We start from the raw sequence: 13,668 nt of genomic DNA on the forward strand, positions 1-13,668 counted from the left end.
TGACAATGTAGAGAAAACTATTCAATGAGTTAAGCCTCGTTAGACAAAACAAAGCGAAAAAATGTTGCTCTAGTATTTCGATATTGAGTCGTATACTAGTCTTTTCCCCAACTCGAAGAGGTAATATTTTGTTTTTCCCAACTTGTTTGAGATGTTTACCACTAATAAACATAAATCTGTGACGTATGCAATATCTTTGAAAATATTCTTATTTTAATTAAAGAGGACCATTATAAAAATGTACATTATACAAACTAACAATTACGAAAACCGTTCTCCTTTATGATCTATTATTATGTATGCCAATAAGAAATCCATATTTAAATGCAATAAACTTAACTTTAATTTTTAAAATTTCACACTATTAACATAAAATTTATACTGTCCTCAATTTGGTATACGATATCAGCGTATTAAAGGCTTTTTACCAATGCAAACGGAAGATGACGGGCTAACGTGTTTGTTTGGTGGTCATAGAGCCAGGTGACACGTGTCTCACCTTCTATATCCATGACCTTTGGACAATCCATGTCATTCAAATTTATGACTTCTTTATTTAAAATATTAAAAAGAAAGAAACATTTTTGATTACCCTAGCAATATATACGGTCTGCGAACCGGGTACCTAACATGAGACAGCGACGACGATTATGCTAAGGCTTTTCTCCTCGTCCAAATGAGATTCCCTGTAAATTTCTGGTGATGTAGCTATTGAGTCGTTGTGTAGACGAAGGAAGCGTCAATTGATTGTAAAAATCAGAGAGATTTTCATTGACAAAGTTAGAAGCTTGGCTTGACATCGTGGGTGATGATTTTCCGTAGTTTTTTAGCTTTGGGGTTCCTCATCATCCCAGGTTTCAACCGTTGCTAATCTCTCCGGAAGATGGCGAGCTTTCAACTCTATTCCAAATAATTTGACGACCTTTTCGGAGATGATAAAACAGATTTTTTTGCTGACTCCCAAAGCGCAGGAACAATTATCCAAGTCTTCGTGATAGAGACATCGTGCGTCTAGGGCATAATCGTAAGAACTGGATGATAACTTGTCATCCATAGCTGTTCTGGAACTTAAGTTACTCCCCAGGACGTCAAGTAATTCCATGAGCATAACTTCAATATCCATTACAAAGATGTTTCTGAAATATCTGTTATCTTTTGTGACGGAAGCCAGCCAATCGAAAGATGCTCTTGTTTGTTCAACTTGTTCTTCTTTACAGAAGATCAGTTTCTTTCCTTCGTGGGTCTTGACGAATTTCGCGACGTCTTTAAATATTTTAGTGTAGTCGGTCTACGCCTGCTCAAAATCATACATGATGAATGGGATTTGATGAGTTTTGAAACTGTGTTCCTTAGCATCCGCGGTGTATCCGATTGGTATTGGGCCAGGGTTTATAATACAATGGTAGCTGTCTTTAATTCCATCTCTTAATGTGTATTCCACAATTCCAATTTCATTCGGGCAGTAGACGCATTCCCTGGTAGCCACCATTTTGTTGAAACTGACAATGTACAAGGGGACATCCTCGAAGTTTTTAATGTTGTTGTAAACGAACGATCGAGCATCCCGTAGCATTTTTTGTTTTTCTTCTTCTAATTCCATTTACGAAGGTTTTTCGTAGTAAGATTTACGTTCCTGAGGTAATGCTTTGTATAATGGGTTCGCGAACTCCGCGACTTCTTTCATAGAAGAGGTACGACCGTTTTTGCAGTGTTCTCGCTGCAAATGTTTCATGAATAAAGAGTAGGCGCTAATCCCTTGTTTCTTGGGCATTTTGATTGATAAAAGTACTTCGTAAGTAACTTTAACTGTAACTAGAACAAAAAATTGGACCAAGGCTTAACTCTATAAACCCGCTATAATATAAAAATACTTTATCAATTTAATTTAAAAAAATTACACCTACTATTATTATATGTCACCCGATGACGTAGAGTCGACTCAGTCGAGTGATTCTGCGTAGAACTTCTAGCAAATTCTACTTCTAGATATAAGTCACGTGACTAAACTCTCAACCAATATAATTTTTTAAATTTGTACATGTAAAGCGACATCTATTTTATTTATTTATATAAATGTAAAGTCTTAATTTTTTTTGCTAATTTTGCTTGTTAGTAAAGTTTTTTAAGTGACGCTTAATGCATAAAAGCTACATTGAAAGAAAATTAATCGATAAACATGGATTAAATGTAAGTGTTTTGGATTTATAAGGGTGCAAATTTGGGGATGAGGGATAAGATTTCCGCCAAAACAGTTATATATTCGTAGACATTATGGATGGATTTGCCACGATTGAATGAATTTCTCGCTTAAAATCTCCTATCAAGAACCTCGAAAGTAGTTAATTGGGCGTAGGATTGACTTTTAAGGTTAATTTACTATTTGTTATTAGTTTTTGCTTGTGGTCAAAATTTCCATTTTGCGCAAACGTAGCCTTCGATGAATTTGACAAATTTTCACTAGTATTAAGAATAAGGGCCGTAATGAGGAGAAAATGAGAGCGACGAAGCCAACCGGGACGTTAATTAATTGGTAATGGTTTAATGAAAGTGTACAAAATTCATAATAGTAACAAAATTTTGTTAACTCCGTTGAAAATGGAGAACCATATAATCTGAAGCTAGGTATCTTCGAAACCAGAAATTCGATTAGCCTGAAATTCGCGCGGCTCATTTCCTCGCAAACAGCGGAAAATATTAATGGAACGAGACTAGGTAATTACCTCTTAATCGTTCACTTTATTAGCTACAAACGTTTACAGCATTTCATTTAAATTACTAAACCATTCAAAGTGGACTGATTACGACGGTTTGGAGGCGGGATCCGTAGCGAAGTTTAATAATGGAGAACCATACAATCTGAAGGTATCTTCGAAACCAAAAATTATATTAGCCTGAAACTTGCACGGATACTTTTAATTAGCGTTTAAATTAATACGAAAAAGTTTCAGATTAATTTCTCTAAGACTAGTATTTTTGTAAAAATTATTTTTTTAAAAGTTCAAGTTTTGTTTACCTTCAAAATAAATTAGTTTTAGTTCCGGAAATTTGATCTCAGTTTCCGTTAACATCAATTTCTTGTCTGGCTGGCTTCAAATTTACCCTTTAATAACTTACGAAGTGTTTAGTGACGCCACATTGTCAGCATCAGTCTCGAAATTCATTTCCAGGGCAGCTTCCACATCAGCCATCGCGTGTTCAGTTTCGATAACAATTTCTTTCCCTTGTAGCGCATTTTCATCGTCGTCACTTTCTGCCTCCGAAATTATGGTTTCTGGCTCTTTCGCCTTTTAAGAAGCCTCCCGTTTCTTTTCAATTTCTTTGGAAACCGAGAGTTTCTCGTGATATTCTCTCATATCTTTTAACACCGAAAGCGAGTTTTCGAATGCATCCGCGTAGGTTACAAACTCGCCTAAAAGCTCATTTTCGTCACGCCACGGTTTGAAGAGGATCAGAAGAGCGTGACAATACTGTTCTTTCTCCTCTATCGAGTCGTGAATGTAGTGCTCCACTGTGTAGGGCTTAATTCTCTTTCTCATGAAACCCAGATTGTTTTTCAACTCGATTACATTCGCATTTTTCTCGACACCCTCAGAGTGCTTCACGTAATCGTAAAACGGACCAAATTCCAGCTAACTTACATCAAGCTGTCGGGACGATTCGGATACTTTCCGTCGACGAACCCTTTTTGGCAAGTGTCCTGGCTTTCGGGGTGAGTTTCCCCTCAAACGCGCGAGTTCCTTGTAACCTTTCTAAACTCTCGATCGGTTTTCTTTCAAGTTAGTGTTTATAAATCTAGTGCTGTCAGACTTGTTGTAAAGGTCTTGCCCCAGCATCATATCGAGAGCTTCATAAATTCCTATTTGCTTGCACGTCAAATATTTCAATCTATAGGCAAATAATTTCTTGGACAAACTTTCGTTGCCTAACTCGGCAAAAGTTTGGTCCATGTCAGCCCGGTCTCCCTTTGTCACGTAAGCCGTGACATAGTTTGCCACTATTTCCGATTTGTCTGCGACAAATTGCAAATCCATGTTGGCTTTGGAAGTCAATAATAGCGTGGGATTATAATCATTGATTAAAACTTCGTGCTGTTTTCTCGGCAAGTCGTACAGTCGTTTCTGCACCTTTTTCATTTTACGGTGACGAGTAACTGATCTAACAGAATTCATAAAAGCAATGTTTGTTACGTTTCGAGGGAAACCGTAACGACACACTTTCAATCCTGTTTTAGAATTTTTCACCTTCTTATCACAATACCAGTTACTGTTGGTAAAAAAACCAAGATTTAGTTGAGATATAGTTTTAAATTACACTTAGTTGTCAAGGAGGTCCATGAAAAAAAGCTTCCTCGCAGCGGTACTCTGCTTTTTCGATGACATTCTGAAGCATCTTGCGAGGTAGACCTTACATTTTAATGCAATAATTTTTATCAGTATCATTTGGTAACGAATGCAGAACGTTCTCATTATACAGGGTGTTTCTGATAAGTCTGCCATAAATCAAGGGGCGTGTTCTTTGGGTCAGACTGAGTGGAAAGTGTCAAAGAACATGGGGTGTACAAGAATTTGCAACGAAGATATGGCCCCCCAAACATTGGCCCCTAAAACAAGAAAATATTCGAATATGTAGACTAAAACAAATTCAGCCTTATCAACTTGTTTAGAAATAATGAGACAATTTCAATAGTTTCCCTCTAACATCGTTATTGAACTTTCACCTGGCAGAAGTGTATTAAATGAGTAGAAGTATGCCTACTCTAGTAAAGTAAATTCAAAGTATCATGGTACCTTTCGGTTGGTATTACTTTTATTCTTAACAAGTTAACATGGACGTTACAGGTATTGTTCAAAATGTCCACCACCGGCGTTAAGACAAACATGAACCCGTCTTTCGAAAGATTCTTGGACATGTTGGAAGATTCCTGGCATGTTCCTGATTGTTTGACAACCTTCAATAATTCGTCTTCGCAAGTCTTCCTCATCACGGACTTCATTCTTGTACACGATGTCTTTGAGATGACCCCAAAGATAGAAATCGCACGGATTTAAATCCGGAGATCTGGCTGGCCACGCAACTGGTCCTCCACGCCCAATCCACCTCAAATTAAACGTAGCATTAAGATGTTCTCTAACTGCACGGCTGAAATGTGGGGGTGCCCCGTCGTGCATAAACCACATGTCACGAAGTAATGCTAACGGTATGTCCTCGAGTAGTTCAGGTAAAGTGTCTCTTAAGAACGTGAGATATGCTTCACCATTTAGTCTGGGTGGAAGAAAATGCGGACCAAGTAAATGATTACCGACAATGCCGCACCATACGTTTAAAGAAAATTGCTGTTGGTGACTTCTAACACTAGTTGCGTGTGGGTTTAATTGGCGCCATTCGTGGTGGTTGTGATAGTTCAGAATTCCATCCCGGGAAAAATGTGCCTCGTCGGTTACTAAAAGGACCCGTGGAAATTGATTGTCCTCTACTCTGGCCAAAAACCACTCGCAAAAGTCGATGCGTCTTGGATAATCTGCCGGGTTAAGAGCTTGCACCTTTTGAATATGATACGGGTGAAACTGATGTCCGCGGAGAATTCGCCAGACCAAAACGTGATTAACATGTAATTGTCGTCCAACTTGTCTGGTACTTGTCGAGGGGTCCTCATCGAACATGGCAAGGACGTCATCCTCGATTTCCTCCATGTCTTCTGGAATGTCTCGCTCTCGAACGTTGTTGGGTTGTACTTGTCCGATGTCCCTCAAGCGCCTGTCAACAGCCTCGAACGTACGACAATTTGGTATGCGTCGTTGCGGAAATTGTTCCTGGTATCGCCGCTGTGCTTCCACTGAATTGCCCTGCGCCAGTCCATACATGAGATGCATGTCTGCATATTCTGCATTGGTATACGCCATACTGTACTACTACACGTTCGTTCGAAGTGATACTGTGACGTTATCAACAACATCGCGTTACTTTATAGCAAACCACCGTTTAGTTTTTACGTTTGCGTCATGACTGTCAGCATTGTTTTTTATTCACGGACTTCATTCTTGTACACGATGTCAAAAAAATCTTTGAGATGCCCCCAAAGACTTTTTATTGTTTACGTACAGTATGGCGTATACCAATGCAGAATATGCAGACATGCATCTCATGTATGGACTGGCGCAGGGCAATTCAGTGGAAGCACAGCGGCGATACCAGGAACAATTTCCGCAACGACGCATACCAAATCGTCGTACGTTCGAGGCTGTTGACAGGCGCTTGAGGGACATCGGACAAGTACAACCCAACAACGTTCGAGAGCGAGACATTCCAGAAGACATGGAGGAAATCGAGGAAGACGTCCTTGCCATGTTCGATGAGGACCCCTCGACAAGTACCAGACAAGTTGGACGACAATTACATGTTAATCACGTTTTGGTCTGGCGAATTCTCCGCGGACATCAGTTTCACCCGTATCATATTCAAAAGGTGCAAGCTATTAACCCGGCAGATTATCCAAGACGCATCGACTTTTGCGAGTGGTTTTTGGCCAGAGTAGAGGACAATCAATTTCCACGGGTCCTTTTAGTAACCGACGAGGCACATTTTTCCCGGGATGGAATTCTGAACTATCACAACCACCACGAATGGCGCCAATTAAACCCACACGCAACTAGTGTTAGAAGTCACCAACAGCAATTTTCTTTAAACGTATGGTGCGGCATTGTCGGTAATCATTTACTTGGTCCGCATTTTCTTCCACCCAGACTAAATGGTGAAGCATATCTCACGTTCTTAAGAGACACTTTACCTGAACTACTCGAGGACATACCGTTAGCATTACTTCGTGACATGTGGTTTATGCACGACGGGGCACCCCCACATTTCAGCCGTGCAGTTAGAGAACATCTTAATGCTACGTTTAATTTGAGGTGGATTGGGCGTGGAGGACCAGTTGCGTGGCCAGCCAGATCTCCGGATTTAAATCCGTGCGATTTCCATCTTTGGGGTCATCTCAAAGACATCGTGTACAAGAATGAAGTCCGTGATGAGGAAGACTTGCGAAGACGAATTATTGAAGGTTGTCAATCAATCAGGAACATGCCAGGAATCTTCCAACATGTCCAAGAATCTTTCGAAAGACGGGTTCATGTTTGTCTTAACGCCGGTGGTGGACATTTTGAACAATACCTGTAACGTCCATGTTAACTTGTTAAGAATAAAAGTAATACCAACCGAAAGGTACCATGATACTTTGAATTTACTTTACTAGAGTAGGCATACTTCTACTCATTTAATACACTTCTGCCAGGTGAAAGTTCAATAACGATGTTAGAGGGAAACTATTAAAATTGTCTCATTATTTCTAAACAAGTTGATAAGGCTGAATTTGTTTTAGTCTACATATTCGAATATTTTCTTGATTTAGGGGCCAATGTTTGGGGGTACATATATTCGTTGCAAATTCTTGTACACCCCATGTTCTTTGACACTTTCCACTCAGTTTGACCCAAAGAACACGCCCCTTGATTTATGGCAGACTTATCAGAAACACCCTGTATGTGTTATTCAACTGACCAGGTTTTGATGAAACAGTTTGACCATAGGCTGAATGGCTTGGGAAAGACATGTAGTCAGTAGAGCATCACGAAAAGGGTTTTCACGACACCTGCCCCTCTGCACGTTTGCAAATCTAAGAATATTGGTTCAAGAGGTCTTGGTTTTATAATCTCTTACTCTCTAAAAGGCCTGTTTTGGACAAGGATGGGGATGGGTTTTTTTCTTGGAAAATGGTTGTCAGTACTGAATTGTGGATTAAATACTGAATTTACAATTTTTAAATTAGAAATTCATTTTTATTAAAATATTTATCCTATTTAATATAATATACTAGATTGTAACACACCTCAGGGTAAAATTTCAGGTCATTTGGATCAGTAGATCCAAAGATATCATCAGTTTGGCCTTGGAAAATAATTTTTACACAAAAAAGCTTTAATCTTTCTTAGTATAATAAAACACATTGAAACACACATCTCACTACAATTTAAGGTCATTTGGATCAATAGGACCAAGGAAGGATCTGGCAAAAAATCTACCTCCTCCCATAAAACTTAATGTTAATTTTCGGTTCCTTCGAATTTTCTTCAAAAGTCGCGCTTATACATGTTTATCGAATTCTTTGAACTGGGGGAGTAGTTTTAAGGAAAAATGGGGGTGGAATACTCTGAGAGTCGGAATGAAGGCTGGTTATCTAAGTCAGATCTAGGCTCTATTTAGCGCCATCATGTCGGCCTAATTTTAATACATATGCCAAAATAGGGAAACGCCGGTACGCTGCGTAGGCTTAGAAAAGCGTCTGCAATCTGCAAGGAAGGGAGTTCGAAGATAGTTTTTGCAAATTTTGAAATTTTTTCATAACTGTTGCGTTTACGAATGGGATGATGATATTGATATTGTTTCTTGATGTCTAGATAATTGTTTTCCTTCTGGTGAGAGAAACAAGTACATTTATTTCTGAACTGATTACTTGATGTGAAGTTGTAGTATTAGGTTTTTAATTATCATGTTAACAATGCTTATTTTGATTGCGTTTATAAAAATAATATTGAACTTTTTTTCTTAAAGTTAGTGATCATAAGTGATGATTAGTTATTGATTACTCTTATTAGTTAAAATTAAGAGTTAATTAAATAAATTTATCATTAACGTTTATAGGTAAATTTAAACTTGAAACGATATTTTGTCTTTGGCAAATATGTAACTGAAAAGAACCCAATTAAGAGTTAATTTAATAAATTATCATTATCGTTTTTAGGCAAATTTAAACTTGAAATGATAATTTTTCTTTGTCAAAATTTGTTACTGAAAGTGAAAAGAACCTTAGAAAGTGCTTGTGCTTCGTAAAATTTATTATTAGGCTTATTTGAGTAATCAAACGTTAATAGAAGGATTTTATTACGAATGCCAATACTTAAAATTAAACATCAAATTATCATTTTTGTTGGTCCAAAATTGCAATGCTTAAAGAGAAAGTTTTAATTCCCAAATTAAATATACAGGTATAGTTAACCTCAAAAAATGTGTCTGTCTAGAAGCACTTGCAAGTTAATTTAATTAACTTACAATATAAATATATATTTATTTAATTCAAACACTTACAGAGATGGTAATATCATAAACTTGCTTAGTTACAGAGGTTTCCCTGATACACTCTCCAGAGACTACGGTATTAATTTCTTTTGGTTTACAAATCAAATATCTCTTACTTTAAAAATGTGTTTAGTTTTCATTATATTTCAGACTTTCCGACGAGTACAATTCCTAAAATAATTTTGTAAACCTTCTATTGCTAAAAACGCGACGTATTTTATAATTGTAGCGCTACCCTTTTTAAACTGCCTATCTACCATTCGCGAATTTCCCGCCAAGAGATTTCAATTCTCGGCATGCATAGTTGTATAGGCGCTACCATGGAAACGCGAGACTAGCCGCCTCGAACAAATTTCCCTCCTCCCTGCCCCAACTAAGCAAGACGTGAGAGGAACGCGCCGGCCGCCGGCGTGAGAGAGATGCTAGGTTTAAGCAACATAACTCGAGCTTGTTAATAAGACTAGACGGCCGAGAGAGTAAAGGCGTCAATCCGTGGAGTTAAAGCTCTGTGCGATGGTGCAGGATCGAAACCCGGTCGAGGAGGAAAATAATTTCATAAATAAATAAAATTCTTCCACGTTGCAGAGCCACCCAAGTGTGTTACTGAGTACTTTTTGAAAATTTCCGTAATTCCGCACGGGAAAAAGGGAAAAATGGGGGAAAAAGGCGCGCCCAGCCGTAATCAAATAGTCGGACTATCCTTTGCACCATCCGCTAGATGGCGCAAAGCAAAAAAAGACATTAAACTCATACGTGGTAGTGGGATTTTTCTTACTTGCAAGTCATGATGTCTTGGGGGAGCTGTATTAAAATACGAAACTTGTATAATTAACACGTAAACAAAATTAAAAAAACAGATTAGACACATACGAGGTGGTGGCATCGAAATTATTTTTAATATTTCAATTCTTTGAGGAACCGGCTCGGTTCCGTTTCGTTGCACTATAAATTAAAGCCGTGTGTTATTGATTTTAATTTTCGTAAATGTTAACTAAAAACTCATAAAAAATATAAGACAAATTCTAAGAAATACTAGAAAAACATGTAACAAATTTGCATAGTGAAATGTCCAGGAAATATCTCCGAATAATTTTAAAATTCAAATTAGGTTCAGATCATGGATAAAGAATGCGCGTGAGGAAATTTGTTTTCACGCTATAGGATAGGCAACTCCCTATCTCCTACGAACGCTTATTCTGCATATACTCTGTTCCAGCTTCGGTATATAACGTACCTTTGTACATACTGACAAGAGACGGAGGAAATAAGGATTTAAAATATATCAGATTTTTTTAGCATTTGAGCTCCAAAAAACTCGGAGATATTTTAAATCGTGAAAATACTTTTCTTCTTCGTCTCTTGTCAGCATGTACAAACCCACGTTGTATAGAGACCTGGCATTGCGCGTACTGACAACCGAAGCTGGAACAGAGTATATGCAGAATAATCTTTCGTTGGAGATAGGGAGTTGCCTATCTTATAGCCTGTAAACAAATTTGGTCACGCGCAATCTTTATCCGTGTTGAGATTTATTGGAGAATTTGAAATTAGCCCCTCCGACCAATAGCATAACGCCGTGCCTCCTTGTCAACAAAATTCTCCTGGCACGCCAAAAATTCTCCTGGCACGCTCCATGCCGAATGAAATTTAAGGCTAGAGTTTATAAAAGTTGGTCGAGATTATGACAATCGTGGCGCGAGACGTAGAGTGTGCAACGGAAATTTTGTTAACAAGAAGGCAGGGCGTTCCACGATTAGTCGGATAGGCTTAGTTTAAATTATCCATAAAATCTGAACCTAATTTGAATTTCAAAATCATTTGGAGATATTTCCTGGATGTTTCACTATGCACAATGATCATTTATAATTCGTGAAAGAATTGAAAAAACTCTAGATTTTCCTTTTTATCTTCCCTTTAAGAAATATTAGAAAAAAATTCTAAGATATATGTTTTTTTTACTATATCATGTCTTCTATCTTCACTTTAAATTTTTATTAAAATTGAACTTACCGCTTTTTTCCCATCGAGATTTGATATAAAATAACACTGATTTGATAAACAGTCTAATCCGCGTACAAATTTAGACTGTTGGGATTTGGGAACGTAAAATGTACTACCCCAATGGAAGGCTTTTTGGAAATGTATTTTCCCTTCTTGAGGGTATTAAAATTTCTGTCCCCCTCCACGAAAAGCCATCTCGAACAAAGGTAAGGTATTCGATACAAAGGGTCAGGTGAAGTTTCCAACGACAACTATAATAAATGACAGCAAAGCAGCCTTTACGCATAGCGCCCTTTCCGCCTGAAACTGATCTCTTATTCGAGCTACCTTGCCGGTATTTCCCATCCCCTCTGGCTAATCCAAAATCTCTATAGCAGTACCATACTTATGGAACATAGCTCATAAACTTATGGTTTTACTTCTTTCGTATTTTTTACCTCTCCGAGTGACGATGAAGTCACGGAGAGGTTTTACACTGGACGTGTCTGTGTGTGTGTCTTTCACCGCGTTCGCAGTTGGCAAATCTTATACGTGCGCCACTGGTTTATCCCTGGACCCTAACTCTAAAGTCAACAGAGAGATTGTAGCGAGCGAGTTGGAGCTTTCAGTTTGTACTTCCGCGGTTACTCATAAATGTTTTAGTTAGGGCTTGCAGCGTGATAAATGTCTATGGACAAAAATTATACAAGGATTGTACGCTTGTTGAAAATAGTACAACTATTGTATAGTATTAACCCCCAGCCATTGAAGAATGATCTTTCCCTCCAATTTGATAACGTAAAAATATTTTAAAGATTAGCACCGGTTCAGCCTAATTATTCCCTTCCCTATTTTACTGATCAATTAATTCTTAGCGTAATGCCCCCGGAACTCCTTCTAAGCGAAATCTTATCACAGGAAGGTCTTTAACAGCTCCTTGAACGGCGCGATCTACAACTCGCTGTTGAACTGCGGCAACTGCAGGTGCGTCAACATGAACTACTGGAAAGGAGTCAACTGCTTTTGGGTCTCCACGAACTACTGGTACTGGCCTCACCGCCAGAGGATTTACCCATTGAAATATTGGGAGATCCATCTATTTCGCGATCTTCATCAATTTCACCTTGAGGGCACGGATAAACGCAATACGCGGCATATCACAAAAATAACAAATGTGGACATGTTTATTGAACTGATTCGTTGCACGGATAATTCAACCGTTGTTCAGAAAGTGGTTTTGATTTCTAACTGTCCTTATCACATTTCCTCGCGTAGTTAAGTCTATGTAACCCCTTAATTGACTATCCTCAAGAAATATAAAATGCTTTGAAATAAAAATAATTAGATGTTAACGAAAGGTAAAACTGCATGCGAAATTTATTACCTAACAATATGGTGCTTTTTTGCCTAAATAATTCTAAAACAATGGTTGGTTACCAACGAAAGCATTGATCAATTGCGCATGGAAAGAAAAGACATCATTCTTAATTCGCTATAACCCACCTTAAACTGACATTACAGTGGGGGAAACTGAGTTAATCCAGGCACTAAGTATGTCCGGGTCGACCTATAAAAGTGTTTAGTTCGTTTAGTAAACAATTGTATTTTAGACACGCATATAGATATGAAGTTGTACCGATGATTCGTGATTCATTGGGCGGATACAACGTTTCGTTAAATATAGCCCTTGGCCGATACTCGCAGCTGGTAGTATTGGCCGATCCGTCTAAATTTCCAATTATCTTCTTGGGACTGTCATGAAGAGCATTTTCCATAGGTATGTCCCGTCTGTAAACTTCACTCAAATGATTAACACTTAATCTCTGGTAAATATCCTAATCGATGGAAAATAATCACAATTAATGAAAACATATCGGGCCTACTTCAAAAAATTGAATTTACGTTAATTTTATTTTATTTTTAATAATACCTGAGAATAGTGAAACCAACAGACTAAAATTCTAGCTCCAGGGAAGAAAGCACGCAAGGTGTTCTGTAATCCTGTTTCAAAATCAGTGACGATGTTAGTTGGCTAAAAATTTGGTGACCACCAAGAAAACACAAAAGGAAAAACGTTGTGGTTTGAAAGTTCTGCAACGAATCGTTATCAGCTGCTTGAACATCCTTGGAACTTTAAATATGCCGTCCACAAAGTAGATGTCATCGTGTCAAGGGAGCATTCCGCCATGTAGAAGGATACGAAGACCAAAGTCCTGAAAACGGGAAGAATTATCTTTACTAAAAGCTACCATCACTTGTTCTTTTAAATTGTTGGGCTTTCTTCGTCAATAGTTTTCACTTGAATGGGCTAACCACGCTTGGCTGCCCTCTGTAATGCACCACGTATGTTTGCGAGGGAGATATCATTCACATGGTGAATTCGACGGTTGTCGTCAAGTCAATCGTATTTTTTACCTCAAATTGGGTTGACCATACCGCCATCTAGCGACAGAAAATTATCTTTCCTTCAAGACCCGATACGATTTTCGGTCGGAAATAAACTATCCCTGTAGTACCAAAAACTTAGTAGTGTATGAAAAGGGGGTCGCAGAAAAAGTGGTC

At 38.2% G+C, this 13,668-nt stretch overlaps 1 protein-coding gene across 1 annotated transcript; it reads right to left on the minus strand.

Moving 5' to 3' along the window:
• Nucleotides 1-826: 826 nt before the first annotated feature.
• Nucleotides 827-1,600, minus strand: LOC149668521 (protein maelstrom homolog). Its single transcript, XM_089840796.1, has 2 exons — nucleotides 1,295-1,600; nucleotides 827-1,243 (listed from the first exon to the last, which is right to left on the minus strand). Exons 1-2 carry the CDS (start codon nucleotides 1,598-1,600, stop codon nucleotides 827-829), a joined length of 723 nt encoding a protein of 240 aa, XP_089696922.1.
• Between the last annotated feature and the right edge of the window lie 12,068 nt (nucleotides 1,601-13,668).

This window comes from Phalangium opilio, unplaced genomic scaffold (assembly GCF_054372755.1).
Source record: "Phalangium opilio isolate 3A_F unplaced genomic scaffold, DU_Popi_V2 ptg000055l_1, whole genome shotgun sequence".
NCBI classification, from domain to species: Eukaryota; Metazoa; Arthropoda; class Arachnida; order Opiliones; family Phalangiidae; genus Phalangium; species Phalangium opilio.